At 36.0% G+C, this 26,538-nt stretch overlaps 3 protein-coding genes across 3 annotated transcripts; 2 read left to right on the top strand and 1 right to left on the bottom strand.

Moving 5' to 3' along the window:
* Nucleotides 1–4,508: 4,508 nt before the first annotated feature.
* LOC102601923 (E3 ubiquitin ligase BIG BROTHER-related-like) lies at nt 4,509–26,220 on the bottom strand. The gene is made up of 7 exons (XM_006365528.2): nt 25,816–26,220; nt 23,857–24,181; nt 23,710–23,759; nt 16,000–16,041; nt 15,783–15,904; nt 15,597–15,705; nt 4,509–4,772 (listed from the first exon to the last, which is right to left on the bottom strand). Exons 1-7 carry the CDS (start codon nt 26,059–26,061, stop codon nt 4,725–4,727), a joined length of 942 nt encoding a protein of 313 aa, XP_006365590.1. The 5' UTR covers nt 26,062–26,220; the 3' UTR covers nt 4,509–4,724.
* LOC107058605 (uncharacterized) lies at nt 7,691–8,826 on the top strand. The gene is made up of 2 exons (XM_015304497.1): nt 7,691–8,623; nt 8,730–8,826. Exons 1-2 carry the CDS (start codon nt 8,114–8,116, stop codon nt 8,784–8,786), a joined length of 567 nt encoding a protein of 188 aa, XP_015159983.1. The 5' UTR covers nt 7,691–8,113; the 3' UTR covers nt 8,787–8,826.
* Nucleotides 9,008–10,105, top strand: LOC107058606 (uncharacterized). The gene is made up of 2 exons (XM_015304498.1): nt 9,008–9,463; nt 9,559–10,105. Exons 1-2 carry the CDS (start codon nt 9,398–9,400, stop codon nt 9,994–9,996), a joined length of 504 nt encoding a protein of 167 aa, XP_015159984.1. The 5' UTR covers nt 9,008–9,397; the 3' UTR covers nt 9,997–10,105.
* Nucleotides 26,221–26,538: the final 318 nt, after the last annotated feature.

Raw genomic sequence — 26,538 nt, 5'->3', positions numbered from 1 at the left:
TTTCAGGGAATTGAATTCACAAACGGATAATATGGTCCCTAGTAGGTTGTATGGACCGTGGATGGAATCTGTGGAGTTGGTCCGATAGTTTTACTTCAGGGATATTTGGATCTTTTTCTACTCTTTTAATCTTAAAGTATGTCGTTTTAAGCCTATTTCTAAGACCTATAACTGATTCTAAGACTCAAACCCTCCCCATTCACTCTCAAACTATCAAAATCCAAAGTTTCTCCCAAGGCGATTCAAGGGTTCTTCAAGCTTCAAGTCTCCTTTTCAGATTTGAATAGAGGGTTTCATCAAGATATGTGGTAAATTCATCAAAGGTTCCTCTTCACCCATTGAGTACTAAAGAAACCTAAATTGCTACTTTATCATCCTCACCCAATCATAGGGTTTTTATGATTCCTCCATGAATTAAATTCAAGTTTACTTATCATGGTTGATCTTATTATGCATTATTTGATCATATTTCAATATTTTCAAAGATGTTTTCATGAATTCATGCTATGCAGGTATTTTATGATATGAATTCAATCTATGATGTTATGCAAGCATTATGATATGAAAGATTTATGAATCAAGGATGCTTTGGAATAAATTATCAATAACTTTTATGAAAATTGAGGCTTTCGATTGGATTACCTCCTATTATGAAAGAATGATATGATTTAGTCACTTCCAATTGAAGTGATTACTACTATGAAAAGACTATCATGGTTTAGATGTTTTTGATTAAAGTGTCTCTTATCAATATATTATGAAATCATGATTTTAAAGGAGCTATTCTTATGAGATTTTATGAACGACTTGATATTACTAGATTCTTACCATTTCAAGAATTGTGAATATGATTATGATTATGCATGATTTTTGTTGGAAGTTTACTTAGCACCGAATTGGACTAGTGGCGATTACCGGGTCCTAGAACTTCATGCCTCCATAGGTATGTTTCGATTGGACAATAGCTAGAAGATCCACCTAAACTCTTGATTATGGTCCTTACCTTGGCAAGTAGGATACTCTCTTTTCGGTATGGGAGTAGTACACTAACCTTATGTTATAGCTCACATGATTTATGTCGGTTAACGGTAACTCATACAAAAATTTATGACTTTCTGAAAAACTCATGTTATGATTATGATTTAAAGAATAATGCATGACCCTGTACTATGTTTTATGAAATCATATGATCAGATTTATAGTATGTTTACTTGGTTATTGCATTATCATAGCTTCAGACTCATCATGCTATCATGTTATACTCATACATCTTTCTCCATATTCAGTACATTCTGAGTACTGACCGCATACATATCTTGTGCCTATATTATTTTATAATATAGGTTCTGACACACATCATTCAGCCTGCGGTTAGTATTGGATCCTATCAGGATTGCTCAGACTTTGATAGTCCTCATGGTTTGGGGACATGGCCACACTTATATTTTATGTCATTTCAGACTTATTCAGTTTCAGATTGTTCTAGTGAGTTAGGGCTTTTCCTAGTCACTCATTATGCAGTAGAGGCTTGTCAGACATAGTATTTCCACTTTGAGTTTTGTATTTATATTCTTCATGATATGTTGAGTTTATCTCTTGAGACTTATATTCCGCCTTCTTGATTATTCAGTTATGTTGTTCTCTTAGTGTCATGCTACACCATGAATTCCTTAGTTTAATATTCTTGTGACTCGTTGAGTTTTGCAGTTTCTTTTCTTAGATAAAAAATAGGTGATGTCTTTCCATAGCGTGTAATGCTCACCTCCATGTCATGAGCACATATCTAATTCTTCAAAAGTTTGAGGCTTAATCCCTTGCATGATATATACAAGGCCCAAATGCATTCCTTGAATACAAATTTCAACTACAGAAGTTTCAAAATATTGATCTTTGCAATCTAAGCTCAATATTCGCTAACAAACTGTAACCTACTATAGGCTCATCTATACTTTGTTTTGTGTTTGTCACCTCCATCATGCTCACTGCATGACGGGTGCTTTAGAAATTATTAAGGAATATACTTTGAAGCTTCTCCTAACAACCAATTGATTGATGCTCTTAGTCCATGTACAAATCAAAGGTGTTATCTTTCAAGGAACGCACAAACTTCTTGACAAGAAGATCACCATGTGTACCAACACTACTACAAGTCTCGGCGAAATATACAATGTGTTGTCTTGAGTTTCCATTCACATCAAATTGTTGCAACTTTGGTGGTTGATATTCAATTTGCATCGGTAAGTCCTCAAGAATATGAGTTTGAGTATCCTAAAGAACTTTGTGATGGACCACCATATTGAGCTTTGATGGTGTTTGTAATTATATATTATAGTTGTTGAATTGTTGGAGTAACCATTGAAGTAGATTGCTTTGCGCATTGAGATTCAACTAGCTTGGTGGGAGATTCAATATCAATTTTTTCTTGCGGTGCTATGTTGTAACTTGACTCTCCAGGGCAATAGAGATCTAATTTGCTCATAAATTGGGTGATTTGAAGACCTTTATCTTCAGTATATTTCTTTAATGCCTTAATGGTTTGCGTCATTACAACAAGTTGTTCGTTGACGTTGACTACATTAATCATCATGGTGTTGACCTTTGTTGAGATAAATAAATTTTTCAAATCGTCAAAATCCTCAAAATGGAAGCTAGTTTGAGAGACATCATCTGATGGACAGAAATGGATTTTTCCCTAGAAGTTGTAGTTGTAATATGATATTTGTCTTTGTCTGCCATCTCCGAAGATATGAAGAACTCTGATCTATTCATGTCACTAGCCTTGAGACTTACCTTACATGAAGTATTATTGATTTTTTCAAAGTCCATTACAGTACTAGTAGAATTTGTAGTTTTTCGATTTATAAGCGGAGGAGATGAACAACAGAATTGGTCTTACTGGGCGTATCAAATTTATTCGCAACAATTTTTCATAGTGTTGAAAATTAACTGCAATCAAAATAAATAAAAGAAAAAGTAATTTAATTGATGAATCTTCATGAGTACAATTTTGTTGTTTTTTTTATTTCTTATCTCCTAATATTTTCCGTGATTCGAGGGCTAACCATATCGTATTTCTCGAACATAGGATGATGTAGACCTCCTTGAGATGTGTTTGATCGTCGGAAACATTGAGAAGCACGCCATCGTCTCAAGTTGATCTCCGAGAAGAACATGTTGACCACTCCTTTGAATAATTATGTAGTTGATGTTGTAGCTTTCTCCAATGCTTGCAGACTCTCTTAAGAAAATTATGTAACCCTCCTATTTATAGTTGTAGGAGAGAGGCAGTCCAAATATGGATGAACTCTTTTGCCTTGTTTTGATGTTTATGTAATTCATCAAGCTTATCACAAAGTAAGGTTGCTTTTTGATTGGTTGATGAACTTTGACCAGGATTGCCATATATTATTTGAACAGATGGCATCCTCTTGTTGATCATGAACTTGACTGGGATGACAAGTCATCTGGACGTGGCATGAGCTTGGGCCTCAAGATGAAATGGACATTGGACTTGAGATTATAAAATGTACGTGTTCATGTGTGAAACCCAATTAATTATTCAACCCAATTGAACGTGAATTTAATTCAAAATTTTGTATGAATAAAAATTCTATTATTTTTAATAATAAAAGGGGGTTCAAACATATTAATTGAATCCAACAAAATTTATGTGTCTACAATCATTCTTTTAACAATGTTCCCTACATGTATGTAAACAGAAATTCCTCTATTATTGCATTTTCTCGTCCACGAGATTGAAATATTTTACCAGTAAAAATTGCGGTTCATTTCTGCTCATCATGCTTATTTACAGATCAATTTATTGGAACAATTCCATTATGGAGGAATTTTTGCAGGAAACCTAGTACATCTTATATTTTGTCATCATCTTCTTAGTTGGGAGCATTGTTTAAAAGAACTAGTAAGGAAATATTGTATAAAAAAATTGAAACAGATCGATTAGGAATTTTTTTCGCCAACAAAATTATCAATTTGTCATATTCTTCCATATAGGCGACGGCTAAATCCTACTTGCCAATATAGAGACCCTTTTACTAAGCAAGAGATCGAGTCACCAGACCTATGCTTGAACCAACTCAAGTCTAACATCTTGTTTGCGTCTCAATTAAGGAGGAAAAGATGATATTCAAAGAATCATATGGATGCAAAGGAACTACTATCGGAATTGGTTATTCAATGATGTAATAATACTAATTAAACCAAATATGGTTAACTGATTAATCATTTAAATGTTTACGTTTAGAATAAATAAAGAGTTGGTAGAAAATCATTTTATGGTGTGGCAAAACATAATTAATTAAAGTCGGGAATAAGGAACTCAAGAAAACGGTTTGATCTTGTGTTGAAAAAGTTGTGGTAATATATCTATGTTGGTTCACTTGGATAGTAAATTTTATGGATGCAACTTTACAATCTTATTTTCAACTAATTTCTCAAACTAAATTTGAGAGAACACTTTAAATAGAGAGAATGAAAGAGGAAGGCACTGTAAAAAAAACTAAAATACTATCAAATGAGAAGGAATTATCAGAAATACGATGTACATTCATGAATCATAATATATTTTTTTATGAGAAACAGAACAAAGGAAGCCAGCCAGAGTGAACCAAAAATGGTCAAACAAGCAGAGAGATCAATCTCTCTATTACTATCAATATTGCATTGTATTGTATTGTATTGTGAATAGCCTCTCTCCAGGTACACTAGCTGTTTCCAGAGGTGGAGACCTCAGTGCTACATATCGGACACACCTGCATCCACAAAATCAGATACAAAAATCAACTGCAGCCCTCCAAAATTTATATAGAAGAAATCTCAGAAATGAATACTAAAAAGCAACAATATATTAGTATTATTCAACAATTTGGACAGGTATATGTGAAAGATTCATTAATATACGTTGGAAAGGAAGGACGCATGGGCTGATCACCCACCCCCATCCCAGACAATTACCCCCATCACTAGAGGCTCTGCTGATGTAGAGCAACCCTTTCTAACCACTTCCAAAGTCCACAAGGATGGACAAAGAGCATACTACTGTGAGTTGTCAAATAAAAGCAGTTTGTTACTTCGATAGAGAAACTCATAGTAAGTTAAGATCAAAATATAGACAGTTATCCCTTCTGATGCACCATAATACATTAACAAATATAAAATTCAACAATTCAGATTCATTCTAGCTAACGTCGATTTATCCACTCCATAGTCTGCTATGAAAAGTTCTTAGGACAGAGGATTAATAAATACAAGTGTTGTGTCATTATGGCTCCCAACCCTCATCCCGATTCAATCAAAAGAGTTGGAACTCATTACAGGTATTATGCACAAGTTCTTACCTATCAAATACTTCAGTTGCCCATTGTTTATTGGTAGGGAAAACATCTCTATCTTTTCTGAGATGGTTAATAATGTGATCAATAAGATAAATGGCTGGCACTCCAAACTACTTTCTTCTGGTGGTAGGTGTGTCCTTATCAGACATGTTATTTTGGCCATGTCTACTCATATGCTTACTGCTGTGCATCCTCCTAAAGGTACCATTGAGCATTTGGAGAAAATGTCGGCTACACTCTTTTGAGGGGGCACAACAGACAGGAAAAGGCGTCATTCATCTGCTTGGGATAAACTGAGTCTGCCTTACTGTGAAGGAGGTACAAATTTCAGGAAAATATGGGATATTGCATGGCCTTTTCTATCAAACAGTGGTGGAACCTTAGAACTGGAAAATCTCTTAGAAAGAATTATGATAGCCAAATATTGTTAGAGGTCTCATCCTCTAACTACACAAAGACAGAGATCGTCCTAATTGGCTGATATGCTCACTGCTGGTATGGGTGGAGTCACCGGCGACATGCAGTTTGATGGAGGTGGAGATGATAGCGGATCGAGGTGATAACGATATACAGCTGGATAGTATAGAAGCCAAACTTATATCGTTTTAAGCCCTAGATATTGGACTAGGAACTGGGAAAACACATACAAATGGAAGAAGAAGAACAACAACAAAAAATCAGAAATCAGATAATCGAGGAGGCTCAGGCAGAGAACATGACTCAAGAAGTATATATCATAACTATCGAAGGGGAGACAAATAGTTACTGTATGAGCAGGGGAGATTCTTCCTTTCGGGAAACTTAGGAGAATCAGTTGGTCAGATACAATGAACCAGAACCATTGAGCATAGAAGACAATCTCACGAAAGTGATGATGGAGACAAAGGCTACGATCTGGGTACACCTTAATGTGATCAAATTAGGGCAAGCCTTTGGAGCAGCTATGGGATGTGAAAAAGAGGCTTATGCTTTGTGCATGAAGATGGATCAAAAGAAAAACTTGGAGAGATGCGCAGGAAAGGGCAAAACCTCAGATAATAATAACTACACAATTCCAAAAGAACTCAAGGATTGTGTCCTGGAATGTAAGGGGGATTAATGAGGAAAGGGGAAATGGAAGAACATAGCAACCAAAGCATAACGTGTAAAATGTACAGAGAAAATTATCATTTCTTTTGGTTAGTGACAGCAGTGTATGTTGATTGTAAAAGGGTGTGAAGAAGAGAGTTACGGGGGGAGCTATATTCAGTGGGGGGAAGGTGGGCAGGACCTTAGGTGGTGGGAGGTGATTTTAATGTAATCAGATATCCCAGTCAGTGTTCTTAATGGCGCTCGCCATTCGCCAAAGGCTCAAAGGCGAGGCGAGGCGAGCATGTCACGCCATTTCTCAGTGAGGCGCGGCGAGACCAATTAGGCGACATGAGGCGACGTAATGGCGACCTAAATGGCGGCGCCTTTTAGTTTTAAAAATTTTAAAAAGGTCTTAGACTTAATATTAGTCAAAATTAGGGTTTTTTTTTCATATTTCCAAACTTGGGACTCAGTCACGACTCTCTCTTCAACCTCGCGATTCTCTTCTTCTCCTTCAGTTGACTCTTCTTCTCTTACTTTCTTCCTCGCGAATTGAAAGGTATGGCCTCTTTTCTTTCTTCTTCTCTTCTCTTCTTCACTTCGTTTCTTCTCTTCTTTTCTTCTGTTCAATTTCTTGTGAAGTGAATCTGAAATTCTGAAATCTGAAGTTCTGATACTACTGCTTTGCTGCCTTCTCTAATCTCTGCTCTGTTTTATTTACTCTGTTTCTTCATTGCTTTGTTTTCAGGGGTACCAAAGATAAAATACAAATGACGTTAAAAGACCCATTTAACTACTGTTAGAATTATTTATTTGTTTTTGAAATTTTAATTTAATTTACTTGAAAAATCAGTACTTAAGTATGCAAATTTCATTTACGTTTGGAATTTAGAAAAACATTCAAATTTTTGTTTTGATCTAGTATCTACAGTTCTACACCGTATTTCTCTCTTTTAAAATATATCTTACATTTTTTTATTTTTTATAAAAATGGTATCATTTAAATTACATGTCATGTTAAATCATATATCACTGCTCTGTTTTTTTCCTCTGTTTTCTTTGTTCACTGTAAAATGTTGCTGAATGCCTACTGCTTTCACTGTGCTGTCTATTATTTTAAAAAAATAAAATTAATTCTTCAATAGTAATTAATATAGTATCTGTTGTATTGTACAATAGTGAATTAAATGGCGGATGCTAGCAAAAAGAGGGACATTGGATGGAATTATGGTACTCAAGCAGCACAGAAAGATTCGGCTAATTGTAACTTTTGTGGGAGTACTTTTAATGGTGGAATAACTCGACACAAGCAACATTTAGTGAGTGGTTTCAAGAATGTTAAACAATGTACAGCTTGTCCGTCTGCGATTAGAGAAGAAGTAAAGGCTTATATGCAAAATAAAATCGCTAATAATCCCAAATTTCAAGTGAGGCTGCCGGAAGAATATATTGATATTGATGATGTTGATGATATGGATGAGTATGCGGAAATGATACCTCCCTCCAAAACTCCAAAGATATCTTCTAGTGGAGGTGCATCATCCACCGCACGGAATGTGACGAAAGGCCCTATGAATCTCTATTTTCCACATAAATCAACACAAAAAGGAGGCTTTGAAAAAGGAGAAGGAATTGATGAAACAAAGTGAATTCTAAGAGAGCATGCGGTAAGTACTTTCGCAATATGGATGTATGATGCGGGGCTCCCTTTTAATTCTGTCAATCACAAATCATTTGATAAATTTATTGAGACAGTAGGACAACATGGCCCTGGAATGAAGCCTCCTACATTCCATGAAGTTAGAGTTACTCACCTAACAAAAGAGGTGGGGAAAGTGGAAAAAAATGTTGATGAACATAAAGTGCAATGGACAAAGTTTGGATGTTCCATTATGATGGACAAATGGACGGCACGAAATGGTAAAATGATCATCAATATTTTAGTGAATTCTCAAATCGATAGTGTATTTCTTGGTTCTGTTGATGCTAGCAATGAATCTACCGATTCCACCAAAATGTACAAGTTGTTTGAAAGCACTATTGAAAGAATTGGACCGGAAAATGTTGTACAAATTGTCACTGATAATGCTAGTGAGAATGTTAAAGCGGGAAGCATGATGATGGGTGCGTACCCACACATTTATTGGACTCCATGTGCCGCTCATTGCATCAACTTGATGTTTGGTGACATATTCAAGGTTAAGCCATATGCTTCCGGTAATATCACTCTCCTATCCTTTCACTTTCTTTCTAGTCAATTTTAATACTCATTAGCTACTAATTAATATAATCTTACTTTAACAGTTTTTAAGAAGGCCATCAGAATCCATTCTTACATTAGTCAAAGGCCATTGTTGTTAAACTTGATGAGAAAATTCACCAAGGAAAGAAATTTGGTGAAACCGACCACGACAAGATTTGCAACGGCGTTCTTAACTTTGAGAGCTATGTACATACAAAGAAAAAACTTGAGAACTTTAGTCCTCTCAACCGAATGGACTTCAAGTAAATTTGCAAAGGAAACTTTGAGAAAGAAGTTGCCATGGAATTAAGAAGCAATATGAGAAAGCTTTTGAAATTATTGATGCAAGGTGGTCAGATCAACTCCATCGGCCTTTGCATGCTGCAGGCCATGTTTTGAACCCAGGATTGTATTATAAAGCTCAAGAAGAGGGAACTTTACTACAGAGTTTGTGGACCGAGTATTATGCATGTGTTGAGAAGATGATCCCCGATACATCAATACAAGATTTACTAGTCGCTGAGCTTCCTAGGTACAAAATGGCGTGTGGACTATTTGGTTGTGGTCCGGCTAAAAGAGCTAGACCCAAGGTCACCGGGTAAGCGAGTTGATTTAGCTCTTACTTAAATTATTCGACTTATTTATACTCATTAACCTTTAAATTTATTTTATTATAGTGGAATGGTGGTCACTATTTGGTAGTGAAACACCAAACTTGCAAAAGTTTGCCATGAAAGTATTAAGCCTAACTTGTAGGTCATCCGGATGTGAGCGAAATTGGAGTGTGTTTGAACATGTAAGTAAAAAAATTATATCATAATTTCCATATTATATTAGTATCAATATCTATTAGTTAATATCTATTAGTTAATATCTATAACTTATGCGCAGATTCATTCCAAAAAGAGGAATAGGCTTGCACTATCGCGTCTCAATGATCTAGTGTACATTAAGTACAATAGAACATTGAAACGTCGTTATGATGCTCGCGATCTCATTGATCCAATTCGCTTGGATAACATTGATTATTCAAATGAATGGTTAGTTGGATGCCCCGAAGATCAAGAAGATGAACTAGTATATGAGGATGATGATCTTACTTGGGGTAGTGTTGCTACGGCAATTGGAGCTGATGAGAGTATCTATCATCTTAGGGGACTTTCTTCAAGATCAAGAGAACTTGACAAGGGCAAAGGAGTAGAAACTACATCTACAAGTTCAACTTCAAGTAGGACTCGGACACTAATTGATGAAGACTACGATGAGGAGCAATATAATGATGTAGAGGATGTTGATCTTCAAGAGTTGGATGGTTTTGAAGAAGAATAGCCTTTTAGATTTCTAGTATTACCTTTTGAATTATTGGGTCTTTAAAGTTCTAGACTTTTAGTATCTACTTTTAGTTTTTGAATTGAAATATTTGCCAATATATGTTATTGCTATTGAGATTTTGGATATTTATATATGCAATTAAATATTTTTAATTTTTGGTATTAATTGGCGCCGCGCTTCAAAAAGGCGAGCGCCTCGCCGCGTGGCGAGGCAGGCCCTTGTCGCCTCTCGCCGTCCAAAACACTGATCCCAGTGAAAGAACAAATTATTTCAGAATAAATGAAGCAATGGTTGAGTTTTCCAAATGCATAGAAGAGATGGAACTTGTGGATCCTCCTTTATTTTGGATTATACTTGGGGAAGGGGGGAGAATTATAGAAGTGCCTCAAGAATTGATAGATTCTTATACTCTTCATTATGGGAAGAGCAACTTACTCTCATTAAACAAACAATACTGGCAAAGATAGGATCTGACCACAATCCAATCATGTTATCCCGTGAAGAGTTGAACTTCAAGAAAAATCATTTCAAATTGGAAAGTTGGTGGTTGAGGGTAGAAGGATTAAAAGAAAAGGTAAGACGGTGGTGGAGAGCTTTTGTTGTTAATGGGAGGCCTGGCTATATTTTAGCTGAGCAACTAAAATTGCTAAAGAAAAGTTAAAAGATTGGAGTAGAAATAACAGGGCAATTGGAGACAAAGAAAGGGTGACATTCTAAACCAATTGGCAGTCTTGGAGGCAATTCAAGAACAAAGAGCTCTCACAGATGACGACGCATTTCAGAAATCAAACTTAACTAAGGAGTTTGAAGAAGTTGCAAGCAATGAGGACATAGCTTGGAGACAAAGATGAAGGATACAATGGTTGAAACAGGAGGGAGACAACAAATCAAAATACTTCCATAGGATAGCTATAGGTCACAAAAGGGTAAACTCCATAGATAATCTGAAGGTGGAGGGGGGAGGGGGGGGGGTGACATAGCCAGAAGAGATCAAAGAAGCAATACAACAAAATTACTACAAGAACTTGTAGAAAAAGACAAAAGAGTGGAGGCCAGAATTAATGTTACATGAAGCTACAAGGGTCTCAGCAGAAGAACAAGAGGAGCTACAAAAACAATTTAAAGAGGATGAAATCTTAGAAGACATTAAATTGTGTGCTATGGAGAAGGCACCCATGCCTGATGGATTCCCTATGTCCTTTTTTCTGGCGTTTTGGGAACTTATGAAGGAGGACATCCTAAAGACTCTCCAATATTTTTATGAAATATCAGAAGTTTAAGAAAAACTTCAATACAACATTCATAGCCTTGATCCCAAAGAAGGACATATAAGTCTCATAGGTGAAATGTACAAGATTGAGGCAAAAATACTGGTCGAAAGACTCAAGAAGGTGGTTAACAAGCATCAAATATCATTTATAAAAGGAAGAAATATCATGGATGCAACCTTGATTGATTGCGAGTGTGTGGACTCAAGACTTAAAGGTGCAGAAGCTGGTATCATGTGTAAGCTAGACATAGAAAAAACTTACGATCATGTCAACCAGAGATTCTTGTTGAATACTCTCAGGCAAATGGGATTTGGTGAGAAATAGTTGAAATGGATTGATTTTTGCATTAAAACTATCAAGTTCTCTATTCTGGTGAATCATGTAGGGCTTTTTTGATTCTAAAAGGGGTCTTATACAAGGTGACCCTCTGTCTCCTTTCTTGTTTATACTGGCAATGGAGGGATTTGATAGCATAATAAAGATAGCATTAAAGAATAGATGGATTAAAGGGTTTGAGATAGGAGATAGCAGGGTGGAAATAATGGAAGTACGTCACCTACATTATGCAGATGACACGGTGGTCTTTTGTGAGCCAAGGGTTGAACAAATAGGTTATATCAAAATGATTTTCACTATTTTTGAAGCTTCTTCTGGTTCAAAAGTTAACGGCGAAAAAACCAGTTTGTTCCTAATAAAGGAGGTGCCAAACATCCAAAATCTTTGTCATCCTTTTAGGATGCAAAGTTGAAAATATGCCTACTACGTACCTTCGTATGCCTCTGGGCAGTGAACACAAAGTAGGGGACATTTGGGCTGGAGTTATACAGAAAACAGAACAGAGGCAGACTAGGTGGAAGGCACAATACATATCATTGGGAGGGAGGCTCATCCTTATCAATTTTGTACTTGATGCACTTCATACATATGTAATGTCTCTATTTCCCTTACCTTCCAAGGTTATGAAAAAATTGGACAAACTTAGGAGGAGATTCTCGTGGCCTGGGTGTAAAGAGGGCAACGGATACAAACTAGTCAATGCATACAACAATGTAGAGTAGAGAGCAGGGTGGTATGGTGGTTTGGGCATCAGACATCTGAGAGCACAAAACAATAGCTTATTGATTAAATGGCTCTAGAGATACAATAGGGAGGAACATGCATTCTGGAGGGAGGTGATTAGACACAAGTTTGGTGAACTCAACCCATGGTGTACCAATGTGAGAACTGATGCTCATGGGATTTGAGTCTGGAAGACCATTAGAGCCCTATGGCCCAAAAGGGGAAGAAACTTGCAAAAGATAGTTGGAGATGGAAAAAAATAAAATTCTAAAAGGAGCCAAGTCCATTAATGGGGATTTTTCCAGACCTATTTATCCTAAGCAACAACCCAGATGGTACCATTTAAGATATGTGCAGTGCACATGGATGGAACTTATCCTTCAAGAGATTGATAAAGTGGCTAGTCTGCCAAGTAGGATTGATGATTTCAGAACTGCTGAACCAGATACATTAAGATGGAAACACAATACTGATGGGCAATTCTCTGTTAAAAGGGTTTACAGAATGGAAGGAAGAGTACCGTATAGAGGGCAACCAAACATTTTGGAGAAACTAATGGATGAGACCAGCTTTAACCAAGGTAAAATGCTTTACTTGCTTGGTGGTTAAAAGAGCATGCCTGAACACAAGAAGTTTTGAAGAAAAAGGCATAGTTACCAGGTGCTTCTTATGCAATGAGACAGATGAAACAAATGGTCATATGTTTTACACAACACTTTGACAGAATAACTTTGGTCTTTATTTCTCAACATAACAAAGACTAGTTGGACTATGCCTAAGAATACTGCAGATTTGCGCAAGTGCTGGATGAAAAGAGGAGGCAGCAAAAGTCAAAAGAAGTGGTGGAGGATCATACCACAATGCATCCGGTGGACACTTTGGAGAGAGGAATGGGAGGTGTTTTGAAGATAGAACCAATTCCATTTAGAAAGTTAAATGGAATTATATATTATCTTCTACTTTTGGTGTAAAGAAGTAGGTTTAGAGGATATAGATCATTTTGTAGGTTTATTAAGATCTCTGTGAGTATCTTCTTTTCTATTTGTTTTTTATCTAACACTTCTTTATGGTGTCCAGCATTGAGGACTTGCTAAGGAAAATACATTTACCAGTTTCAAAAAGAAAAAGCCATCTTGGCCCTAAGTTGCTCGGACTAGGGTGCGGGTGTCCGATACGGGTGCGGATCTAGAGGTCGGATCCTTCATGATCTAATTTTTAAGATTCAGGGATATGGATCTATGTATGGATACGAGTGCGGGGATTCGCCTAAAAATAATTAAAATATCTAAAAAATTAGAGTTATAAAACCTAAATTATGAGATATTATGTGGAGAACTTGAAGAGAATATTGGACAGAGATTAAAGGAAAAGGAGTGACACAGAAATTTCTATATAAAAGGTATTCCATTTTCTTCAGTTTCACCTTAGCTTTTGCATTGATTACATAAATCATTAAAACTGTCTAGACATTCCCCATCGATTTTGGTCAAAGTACCCAAAATTGGTTGACCAAACGGACATGGATCCCACCCCTACACCCATGTAGTGTCGACATGGGTGCGGCACCAAAAGTGAAGAGTCCAAGAAACTTAATCCTGGCCAATCTCAATCTTGGTAGCTATGGCTAAGATCAAACATCTTGTTGATGTACATATTAAATGGCAGGTTGGGAGAGGTGAAATATCTTTCTGGTATGATAATTGGATCACTTTTGGTCCCCTATGAAAATTACTTCTAGAAGGCAGCAAACCTAAACTTACCACTGTTGCATTGACCATAGCTAATGTTGAATGGGAATGGAAAGGCCGAGAACAATATATTCCAACTGAAATCTTGAACTTTTTTAACAATATGAATCTCCAATTACCTCATGATGTGCCTGATAGACCATTTTGAACACCAGGCAACAAAAGGCAATTTTCTGTGGCACAGCTTGGCATCTGCTAAGACATAGGAAGCCCAAATGCTGGATCGACTCCAAGACGTGGCATATATATGTGCCTTTCAAGATGAAAATTTATTATGGGGGGAGGGTATTGAGGGACAATTCCTATTGATGCACGAGTTGCCAGGTTTGGTATTGCTGCTCCATCTAGATGTTTTTGATGCAGAAACCCTGATGTTAAAACTGTTGATCACCTCTTTGTTATGGTAATTTTCCTAATAAGGTGTGGAAAATCATGTGGACCATTTGGTATTCCTTACACTAGCTTGCCTCTTACAGGTTGCTCATGATCAACTGGTAGAAGCTCAAATGTAAAGATCCTGTCACTAGCTTCATTGTCAATTCTGTCATTTATAACTACTTGGGTACTATGGAGATCATGATGTGGCTCCAAATATGGACTGATAAGTTAAATGTTAGGAGATCCATATCTCTAATTGCTTCCACTATGACTCATCTCATCTCAAATCATTTTAAAAGCATTTACTTATGTCCTAACTGGAATGCTATTATTCAGCTTGTATGTAGTTCCATACACACTTCAACTAAATTGTTTAAATAAAATGGACCAACTCCCTACCTGTTTTCTCAAGTTTAACTCTGATGGGAACTGCAGAAATGGCCTTAACGGGGGTGGTAGCCTCATCAGGGACATGAGAGGGAAGCTAACTATGGCCTACTCATTGGTGCTTGGAGCTGGGACAAGTGATTGGGCTAAAGCTGCTTCCTTGCTGTATGGGATTACATGGTGAGTACCAGCCTTAACATTTTTCTTGCAAAATAGTATGATGCAATATGCAAGGAAATCCAACATCTTAATCTCCATATCCATTCAACTGTGTTTACATAAAATGAGATAAGAAGTCTCAATCTCATTCGATCTGGCACATAGCCAGATGAAAATGAAGGAACTCAAGCCCAGGATCTAAGTCACTGTAACAGCTATAATCACCACCCTAAACAGTACTGACAAAAGACATATATTCCCTTTTGAGTCGAAGAAAGAAAAAAAGGGAAAAGAGAAGAGTACAATCTAGTTCAATGTGAAATGCATTGGCAAAAGAAGCACAGATAAACTTAAAGCTACCATGATTCTTCAAATAACTTGACATATATCAGCTGACCATGATGGAGCTAAACCACAATTTTTAGTCTCAGCTAGAGCCACATATCACAGATAAAACTTGTGTGATTTTTAAAAAGGTTCAAAAGGTAGGGGAGCACCTACAAACAATAACCGAAAAGATACTAATTGGCTTAGCCAAGATCCTTCTCCCTCACAGTTCAAGGATTTATTTTGGAGGGTAGTACTTCTACAATACCTTGTTTATTTGTAACCAATTGTTGAGGCATTCAGAATGATACGTATGTTTGCAGGACAGCACAGTCAATTTGTCACCATCTTCATAATCCAATCTACATATAACACACCTGGAGTGCAAAAATGTCAAGTCGTCAAAACATTTCACGTATGAAATAGTAGAGCAGCATAGGATATGTTAACTTACGAATCAGTGGTTCCTTCTGATGCAGTTTGTGTCTTATAGATCACTGAAGGCAAAGAGGCAATTGTATCAGCAGAAAGCCCCCTGCTCTCAGTTCCAACAACTTCACCTAGTGCTATAAGTTCCTGCATCAGTGCAGACAGTTGAACAATACCAAACATGTGAGGTAGAATACAAAAAATGTCTAAAAGAGAAACAGGAATTCAACAAACTGAAGTACCTCATAAGAAAGCTCATCAGGATCAACGTCCTCCCATGCATCCTAAGAACAACAAAATACACACGTATGGTTAAACCAAACTTAATGAGATATCACAAAATTCGTCTTTTCTAAAATATGCAGGAATTTTACATCAAAAAAACAACAATGTTGCAGATGAATGATCTTGGGCGTATTTTTATGCTTAAAAGCCACGAGAAACCCATATTTTAGCTAAATTCGAGAACAAAATCCATTATACTTACCAATTGTTTGATCTTGTTTGTGTGATTTTGGCTAACCAATGTGATTAGGTGTGTGGAGGATGGAAAACTAGTGGAGAAGACGCTGGAACGCAAAGAAATGAGATGAAAGTGAAGCTGAGGTTTGGAGCTAAGCAGGCAAGTAACAAAGAAAGCTCGGAGAAGAAGGAGCCCAGCTCCGCTTCCTCCCCGTATCGCGGAGCTGGGGAGTAACAATCAGTCTCAAAGAATTTTGGACCAGGGGACTTCATATCCACTCCGTATCGCAGAGCTATCGCGAAGAAGGCAAAAAGTTGTGCAAAGCAGGTTCACTTTGACTCCGCGTCGCGGACCTGCAACCCTAGATTTTGACACGTTTTCTAGCCTATAAATAGACTCATTTTTGGTTATTTTTATTATTCTTTTTCATATACTTGGAGGATGAGACTTGGAGGATGAGACTCTTTAATTTCTAGTGTTCATTCCAACTCTTTTCAATCTTTCAATTTCTTGAATGATTAAAGATTCCAGCATTGTGAATCGGATTATGAGTGGCTAAGTCTTTTTTTCTAGGGTTGTGGCTACAATTGATTGTATAGTATCAACTCTTTAGAGAAGATGGGTTATCACTAAAAGTTATTCTTGAGTTCTTGAATTAACTATTGTAATGTTGGATCACCATTAGAATACACATCTTGTTTGTTCTTGAACTCAGGAGAGGAATAGAGAGATAGAACGTGGAATACAAAGAGCATGATCTTATTTTGTCAAAACTTAGATTGATTTGTATCTAGGATAGGGATATACCTAAAGTTACCATGCTTGGTTATGAAATAAGATGAAAGTTTAATGCTCCATGGTTGGCTCAATCTATCCCGCTCAACGATGTAGTTAGGTTGCCAATTGTGGAAGGTGATTAGAGGTTCGGAAGACCATAATCATATCATTAACCTTGTAAATCAATAACTTGATAACCATGAGGATTCTAAAGTGAAGATATTGTGCATGAAATCTTGTTTAAGTTGTAGCCCTGGAATTTCCCAAGTCATTGATAAAACCCCAAGTGAATTCGAATTGGTGCTATTTAATTTAGTTAGTTATTTATTGCAATTACTAGTTGCATTTGGTGTAAACAGTCTTTATCATTCCTGCTTGCATTTGGTGGACAGTGTGGAAGGAAAGGAATGGTAGACATTTTGAAGGCACTAGCAGTTCTACTGAGAAAATTAGGATGAATTGTCTTAGCTTGTTCTTTTTTTGGTGTAAACAGAATATGTGGGGGGAAGTACGAGAGTTAGTATATTAAATTGACAATAAATAATTGTATAGGGTTTTGAGCAGAGGTTAGCACCGTTTAGATGCTTGTAAAGTTTCCAACTTAGCACCTTTTTCTAGGGTGGCAAAGTTTTTATTGAATGAATTGTTACTTGTCTCATAAAAAAAAAAGACATACAAAATAATATACCAATCAAACTCTCTTTACACATTTGCAATTAATTATAGTTACAAATTTTTTTGTCAAAAAAAATTAATTATAGTTACAAATGAAATTGGATATTTGCTAATCATAAGTCTTTTGGATTCAACAATCTGGCTCTTAAAAGTTACTATATTAATTGGGTGACCACATACACTTGTGTGTGCATTTGGATGCAACAATGAACAAAGACTCAAGAAACCCCGAGTAAACATGAAAAAAAAAATATTTTATCTATATTGAAGAAAGGGAAGGAGGAGAAAGCAAAACATGGTGGAAAAAATCTTCAGCCCAAAGAGCCCATCAATTCAGTTGAAAAAAATGCATCAAAATAGCATTATTATGAGGACAGTTTTGTGGGGCCAACAACAATAAATATGAGAAAATATTTTCCATAAAATATACCGGTCTGACCTATCAGTTACTGTGTGCCATTTGTAGATCTATCACGGATTTCACTAAACTATACCCTAAAAATTAAAAGGAAATTTGAATAAGAAAATAAAGCAACTAGCAGCTCAGACTACTCACTACTGTAAGGAGAAACTGTTATAGCACAAGTTTTAATAGAACTATTTGAACAAAACATTACAGATACACAATATGCAACATTGGGTATATCATATATGAGAGCATTCAAGGAAGTTCATAAATGTTTTGCGTCACTTTATTTATTGCCTTAACAGTTTGGCTAGATCCTCACATTTTTCACATTTATCAAGAGCCAAACTTGGTATTTCATATCTGTTCCATAGAGTACATGCTTGAACAGTAATACTAAAATTTGGTTACATGTAAATATTAGTGATATACAATATATTACATTTAGCATACAAAGGCATACTAAAGGGCGTTAAAATGTCTTCTTAAAGATGCTTCAAACGGTCCTTAGCAAGCCAAGATGCATTACAGGGGTGAACTCGTATTCACGACATTGGCGGCAGTCTAGACTCTAGATTCTCGCTCGATTCAGCCTTACCTGTTGTTTTTTAGATTAGGGACTTAGAATATGTTTAAACAGGTAATATTGATCAGGAGGCGCATTTATGGGATAGCTCACTCCCAAGTTTGTATTGATTACGAATACAAAATATGGTTAGCCGTTCAAGACACTTAGGCAACACTGCAAAGACCACCAAGGCCAATTGACTTATATCAAAGATCCTCGACACTTGTCAGCCCAAAGATGAACCTTATCCTATGGCAGTTAACATCCCTAACTACTACAAATTGTTTTAGTGTTCGTGTATGTCCCTCGTACAGATGAGAACAAATTTTTAAAATGACAAATAATATTTAAAATGTGCTTGCTTTAGAATATAAAAGTACCAAACAAATTGAAAGTTCCAAAATGATACATATTAATCATGTTTAGGTATTACCAAAATTATAAACAAAACATGTTTAGGGAATTTTGATCCACTTCAGTGGTTCTTCCTTCAATTTGTTCTAATACTTGTTTTATTGTAAATTTGTCATTGGAGTAAAATTTGATTGAAAGGCCAAAAAGTCATCCAAAACAAAGAATTATTTGAGTAGGAAAGTAATTTAAATATAATAAATAGAGTTACTTATACTAAACAACTCTGTAATATGATTACATTTTAGATATATCCCCCTTTTACTTTAAAATCAAATATTTACACCTATACTACGAAAATTCGACACTTAATCCCCTTATAAGATATATCCATAACAGCAAAGTATATCAAAATATAGTTTTAAAAAGATGAATTAAAATTATAATTACCATACTTATGTTTTAGATCTTTCCCTACTTAAACAATATAGAAAATATTAATATTTTGGGCATTAAATAGTTTAGATGGATCTTTTTCTTATTTGATATAATAGTTACCTTTTTATTTTGTGGTTGTCGTAAGAAGAAGTCGTGTATTGTGAGTTAAGGCAGGTGATATTTCTTAATATGTATCATCATTTATCATGAAAGATTGCCGTAAAATTTTGCATCGAAAACTATTTACAGGGAAGTTACTAAAAAAGGGACACTGACTCGTGAATGGGAAAAAAAGCTCTTAATTTAGTTGGTTTTGAAGTCCTAACTATTAGGGGGATAATTAAAGGTCTATTCCTAAATAATATTAGGAAAATAATTAATTTCTAATTCTATCTAATATGAAACCTATTTTTAAATGGTAGAAAAGGTGAATGGCATTTCTCTTGGGGCTTTTGTGCTTTCTAAAGTCTTAGGTTTTGCCTTTGCGAGGGTACTTATATTCATGACAACATTCATTGATTAGGAGAGGGGGAAGCAAGACACAGAAAAAGTGGTGGAGAATAATCCCAGATTGTATCTTGTGGACTATCTGGAGGGAGAGGAATGTAAGACGCTTTGAAGATAGATTCAACATCATTCAGAAAATGAAAGGGATCTGCATTGCAACTTTCTACTTTTGGTGTAAAGAACATTGTATAGAAAATGCTGAACAGTTAGTAGATCTTTTAGGATTACTATAGTTAATCTCTTGGTTTAGCTTGTTACTACCTTTTTGGAGGTCTCCAGCATTACTGAGGAATACAACATTACCAGTTTCAAAAATAAAAAACTTATATTCATGACAACAAAGTTCTAAGAATATAAGATTGAAGAAAAAGATGTAAGGTCCCAGAAAATAGTGAATGTTGATCTTGTTTAGCTAGCCTATTAAAAGGTTAAATCTTTCCCCTGCATAACTTCTCAGATGTTTTATTGGATTTTTTGCTTTGCCTCCACTTATCAAAATTATTCTATTGTTTTCATACTAATTAATTTTGAAGTTTTAAATATTTTGATTTTCTATATAATTCAAACAAGAAGATTTATTTCTTAAATCCAAAATGTGTTATAATTGAGGGTATTTTATTTATTATGAACGTAATAAAAAGTTTGGAACTAGTTATCCGTGAGATTATTTTGATAACTGTGATGTCCCATCTAAGCTTACGTGCACCTCAACTAATTGCAGGAGGTACCCATTATCTCCTACCAATATAAGTACCAGGTAAATCTGCCTGCAAGGCTTGAACAGATGGCAAAAAATCACCTAGTGCTTTTCCTCTGTTAGGATTTGAACCTGAGACCTTATTCCGTAATTGTGTGCCTTGTTCAGATTTCTATATACTTAGAATAATTCAAAGTCCCTAAAACAAAAAAGAAAAGAGTAGGATGGAACTTGACCGAGTACAATGACGTGATGAAAATGCACCCCCGTAACCAAGGTTTCAATTTCCAATGGTCTACAGTCTGCACTAGTATATATTTCAGAAGTGGATGTGGCTTTGTTTTTATTCTTCTTCTTGTAGTTGCTTTGTACAATCTTCTTTAATGGCTGCTTTTATTAGAATAACAAGTACTATTGCATCAGAACGTTACGATGTTAGAGTTAGTAATACACTGACTTTATCTCACACACATAAATAGAGTTGTTTTGTAAATAAAGTATGATTAATTAATGTCCATTCTCTTCCCTTCTCCTATTTCCTCACATGGTGTCATCAATTAATGTCCATTCTCTTGTAAATAAAGTATCATCAATTAACTGTTACAGAGAAAACAGGAAAACATAATTAATAGTTGTTGATTTAATCAACTTTCTGATTAAATTTTCCGTGCATAAAACTGTTGGTAGACTAAAAGAGTGCTAACTTATAATTAGGAACAAAGTCATATGATGCAAGGCTGGAGTGGCATCACTGTGGACAAGATGCGGGAAAGAGAGACTAAGATGGTTCGGACATGTGAAGAGGAGGTGCAAGGATGAGCATGTTAAAAGGTGCAAGAGGAAGGTAATAGCAGATGTTAGGAGAGGTAGAGGTAGGCCGAAGAAGAACTGGGGGAGGTGATTAGACAGGACATTGATACATCTTCTGCAGACTAAGGACATACACTTAGATAGAAAGGTACAAAGGTCGAGCATTAGGATAGAAAGTTAGTAGGTAGTTGTGTGTTGTCACATTCTGTGTGGCTAACCTCCTCTCTTCTTATCCTTTTAGTAGTATAATTTAGTTATTGCATAGTTTCTTATTCTTCGATGTCTATTGCTAGTTGTTGCTGCATTTGTTTGTATATTTGATACTTTGCTATATCTTTCTTTCAATCTTGTCAGATACTTTCCTTTTGAGTTGAGGGTCTTTCGAAAACCACCTCTCTACCTTACAAAGATAAGGTTCGTAATACGACCCTACCCAGACCACACTTGTGGAATTATACTGGGTATATTGTTTCTGTTGTTGGTATCAAGTTTTTGCAATCATAATAGAGACACATGTAGCTTTTTTACTTGCTATTTGTGCCCAACGCCACTCACTTAGTCAAAATAGTTTGCTTCTCGATGTAATGTTACAATTCTTGTCTCTTTAAAGACCTCGATTATGAACCACTCTTATTACCCGTGATCGTAAGGACAACAATGCACTTATCGCCAATGACTGTTACGTCGACACCAGATCGCATCCAATGGAGTTGCAACAACCATTTCCTGGGGTCTTCCGGGAATTACTATGATAACTTTCATGGCGCAACTTTGGTTATTAGAACTTCTCTCGTGACTATCTAGCAAGTTGTCTAAAGACTATTTAGTTCCCAATATTTTCAAATATGGAAACTCAAATTGATTTTATCCATCTTAAGTTTGATGGGTTGTATTAGAATGTGCATTATTGTATTAAAGTGTTGGAATGCTAAATTTAGTAAGGTTAGTCCCTCTTGGTTAAATAAAATGTGTTTGAATATCAAATCTACAAAATAGGAGACTTTTGTATTCAGTTACTCTTCAAGTCGTCTCTTCTTTGTCCCTTTCTATCTTTTAATACATTTCATCTTCAAATTACACAATTTAGATCCATACCCGTTGAGAAAAAAATTGTTCCAAATGCATTTCATGTTTTTTTACCGTAACCTCAGCTCCCCTAAGGAAGTTCCATTAGAAGTAATAACCTCTTAATCTAGTCTTCACCGCAGCCACAAACAACTATTTAGATTGATTCATTTAAAGAAAAGCACTTACAATATGTTGGTTACTAGTGCATCCCAAAGAAATGCAGGCATACGATGATTCTAAAATTTCTAAATGGAAGTTCTGTTTTTTTACTTGGGAACAGGCTTAACTTATGCTTCTTCAAGCAGAATTCCTCTAGCTTCAGCAATATTCCCTTATTAGCATGCTTTAAAGTAACAAAAAATTTTACTATATGCAACAGTGTTGATATACGATCCAAAGAGGATGGGCTAGAACTTAATGGGCTATTAAGGGAAGACAATGGTGATGATCACTGGTTGTACAGGTAATAACTAGACTAATAGAATAAAACGACTGTAGTACACTTAATGTTTTGATAAAAAGTACTTCCGTACACATAGGGATGCTGTTAATTATACATGATGATACTTTTAAGATTGTGGTTCTCTATGCACAACCTATCATATTTTCAGTGACCTAAGTTCTACTCTTAAGGACTGAGAGTAGAAAGTGTAAGACAATGTAAGTTGTTTCTCAAATACCCCCTTTCCAGGTATCATTTTATTCCCCAAGTCTGCAGGTCATGACAACCGACATCCTTCAAGGTTTCAACAACAGCAAAAGCACACTTCATTTATGTAGTAGGAATCTAAAGAAATAAATGTGTGTGCACCCATGTGTGTGTTCAGATTCTGTATTTACCACATTTCTTAACTTCCCCAAAATTCGTATGTCTTAGTATCATACTAATATCAGAAACTATTGTAAACATATTCTGCATGCAGTTGTCCCTTCCATGGGACAGGATGACAGTAGGTGGATGCAATTGATCAGGATGAAGATTATTTGAATTTGATCATATTAACCAACCTCAAAACTTATCAATGTTGAGATTATTAATTTTATGAAGAAAGAAGCTCAGAGAGCTCAAGATGTAAGATCCATGCTAGAATATGAAAAAACTGATTAACTAATGCATATGAATGATCATATCAATTTGTTTTCAGAAGCAATACAGTTAAGCCAACTTCAGTAGAATGCTAAATATCATTACCTGGGAATTAATAGCACGATCCTCTTCATCTTGCGTTTGTCCAACATACACTAAAAATCATAGATTTGTCAATAGTTTGCACGATAAAAGAAGAGAATAAAGAGGCAAAAAACAACAGTAAAAAATAAGTTTCAACAAAGGACTTACTTTCATTTATCCCAGCAAGGGCCAATAATCTAGCTGCCATTTCTCTCTCTTCAGCATCCTGTAGTGCTCTGGCATAGGCCTCATCACTAGAAAAAGCTGATGGGTCTAACTCAACACCTTGGTTCTCATCCTCACTAGCTTCTTCATGAGCATGCACATCAAATGCATCTTCATCATCCTCATCCACATTACTACCATCATCTTCTTCTTCGCTTGGATCATCAAAATCTTCATCCTCATCCTCATCATGGCCATAGCTCCCAGCATCCCAACTCCCATAATCAATCCCATCATCGTTCATACTAAGCATCATGTAAGCCCTTTCCTATTCCCAAAAAAAAAACCAGAAAGGCTTTATCTCATAATTACAAGCTCAAACTGTAGGGGGGAAACAAGAAACAGAAGATTTCATTCCCTCAAGAAAAAATCTTAGTTTCATGTAATGCCTCTGAAGTCCCAAATAAGATCAAATGAACCTTTACATTTTATATTTCAAGATCACCAGCAAAGAATAAGGGATAGTTCCATGGACAAGGATGAAGCTATAGAAATACCACAAAGACCATTCTTGAGGTCTCAAACTAAGGAGATGCAAGTGAAGGTTGATGGGCTTCAACGGAAGATCAAGAAGATGCCTATCGTGGAAGAAGAGCCCAAGAATTATAGCAAAAAGATAGCTAGGAGCTACACATATTTCATGGTCCAAGTTCAAGAGGAGGATTGGGCCCACATGGAACCCCATTACACGCCCAAAAGGGGTTGAAGAACATGCCTACTTAGGCATGTATTTTGGAGTCAAAAAGTGTCACTTCTTTCCTTATTTTGATAGGTAATTTTTAGAAGAAGTGTGACATTAATTTTACTTCTCTTCCTAGGCAAAGTCTGTTTCTTTTTAGGAAGTGTTTTACTTGATTTGCTAGTTTCATAGTTTAAAGCTTCCTAGTTAGGTTTTCTACTTATTCTTTCGATAAAAAGATTTATTGTCCAATGCAGAGTAGGATTCGATTACAAAGGGGGCTACGAAAGGGGGTACACGTTTTCTTACTTTTCTAGTGTTTTTTTCCTTTTCCTCTCCTCCCTCTTACTCCTCATTTATCCGTTTCCTTTTTTCACATTTCTTTATTTATTTTGATCCTCTTTCTTTTGGCTTTCCATACTCCTTCTGTTAAAGTTTCTTTTTTTATGGCCTTTGTTTCTCTGGCTTTGACTTCATTTTATTTTCGCAGCTGAATAGCTTTCATCGGCTTGACTCTGCCCCACTAGCCTATAAGCTGTCTCTCATCTTGTGCATCTAGACAACCATGATTTCCCTAGCAGCAGCATCCTATCTCAGCCACCAAAATGGCAAACTGCTACACCAGTTTCCGAGAAAACAAATATCCTCAGCCACTGGACAAAACTCATTCCCCCCTTCCCTCCATCTTGCCAAAACCTCTTGATCAATCTCTACTCTGTCTAGGGTTGGCATCATTGATGCTTCAGAAGGATTAGAAATTAAAAATGCTAGTTGACACATTCAACATTAATTTGTTCATTCAAGATTAGCTGCAATTCCACTACAGATTCAAAATTTTAGAAGCGATGTTTTACAGCAAACAGACTATTTGCACAGGCTGACTTTAGGGATTATGATAGCTTTTCAGTGAACTACTTATTTCTGGTACAGCTTTATAAATTCGACTCTTAAATCTGTTATACTTGTGAGTTAATCCAATCAAGTGAATGGTGCCACCATTATTCTAGAATAATGTACAAGTTGTGCAATCAAAGTCACTTGAAAAATCACTCTATCCCAAGACGTTATTCAAAGTCTCTAAGAAATATACAGACAAAAATTGAATCCTGATATGTGAAAAAAGCCCTAATCCTGAAGAAGCAAACATATTAGAGTTTATACTAAACCCTTTGTTCAGAAAGAAAAACAAAGTAGGTTGTTGAGTTAAAAAGTGAAAATGAAACCTGGTCTTGCAAGGTGCGGGCGAGAGCAAGATCAGCATCGACCTGACTAAGGTCGGTGAAAGGAGTTCTCCGTGAAGCTCCGGGTTGATGAAGAGCAGCATCGGATTCCCCATTTGCATTCACTTGCAGACTAGCATTCCCATCAGACCCATTAGGGTTTCCTGATTGGTGAGTGTTGTCATCAACCGCTGTGGTTTTGGCTGCTTCATTATTATTATTATTATTGTTACTTTCTGAATTCTCCATTTCTGTGCCAACAATCGAATCGAATCGAATGCTGGAATTGGGGAAATGGGTAGCGAGGGATATTCAAGTTATATATGGTGAAGAAGAAATCTGCAGCGTAGAAGAGAGCGATGGTGGCTTTGTGTTTGGGTTTGTGCGACAAAGAGTGGGGAATAATTAGAGAATATTAAATTAAATTATTTTATTAAATATCATTATGCTCCCCTACGTGGCGTCACCACAAACCAAAATTCACTTTAAATTTATTTATTTACAAAATTAGTCTTCCCCTTTCATGAAAAGTTGTGGCATTTATGAAAAGTTGTGTTTTTTATGAAAAATTGCGACTTTAATGAATAGTTGTGACTTTTACGAAGAATTGCGACTTTTATGAAAAATTGTGACTTTTATTAAAGGTTGTGACCTTTCTGAAGGATTGCAACGTTTCCAAATAGTTGTAACATTTCTGATAAACCACAATAAATATTTGTTCACACT

This window comes from Solanum tuberosum, unplaced genomic scaffold, assembly GCF_000226075.1.
Source record: "Solanum tuberosum cultivar DM 1-3 516 R44 unplaced genomic scaffold, SolTub_3.0 scf00568, whole genome shotgun sequence".
Classification (NCBI taxonomy): domain Eukaryota; kingdom Viridiplantae; phylum Streptophyta; class Magnoliopsida; order Solanales; family Solanaceae; genus Solanum; species Solanum tuberosum.
This window is presented reverse-complemented; position numbering and strand designations above follow the sequence as displayed.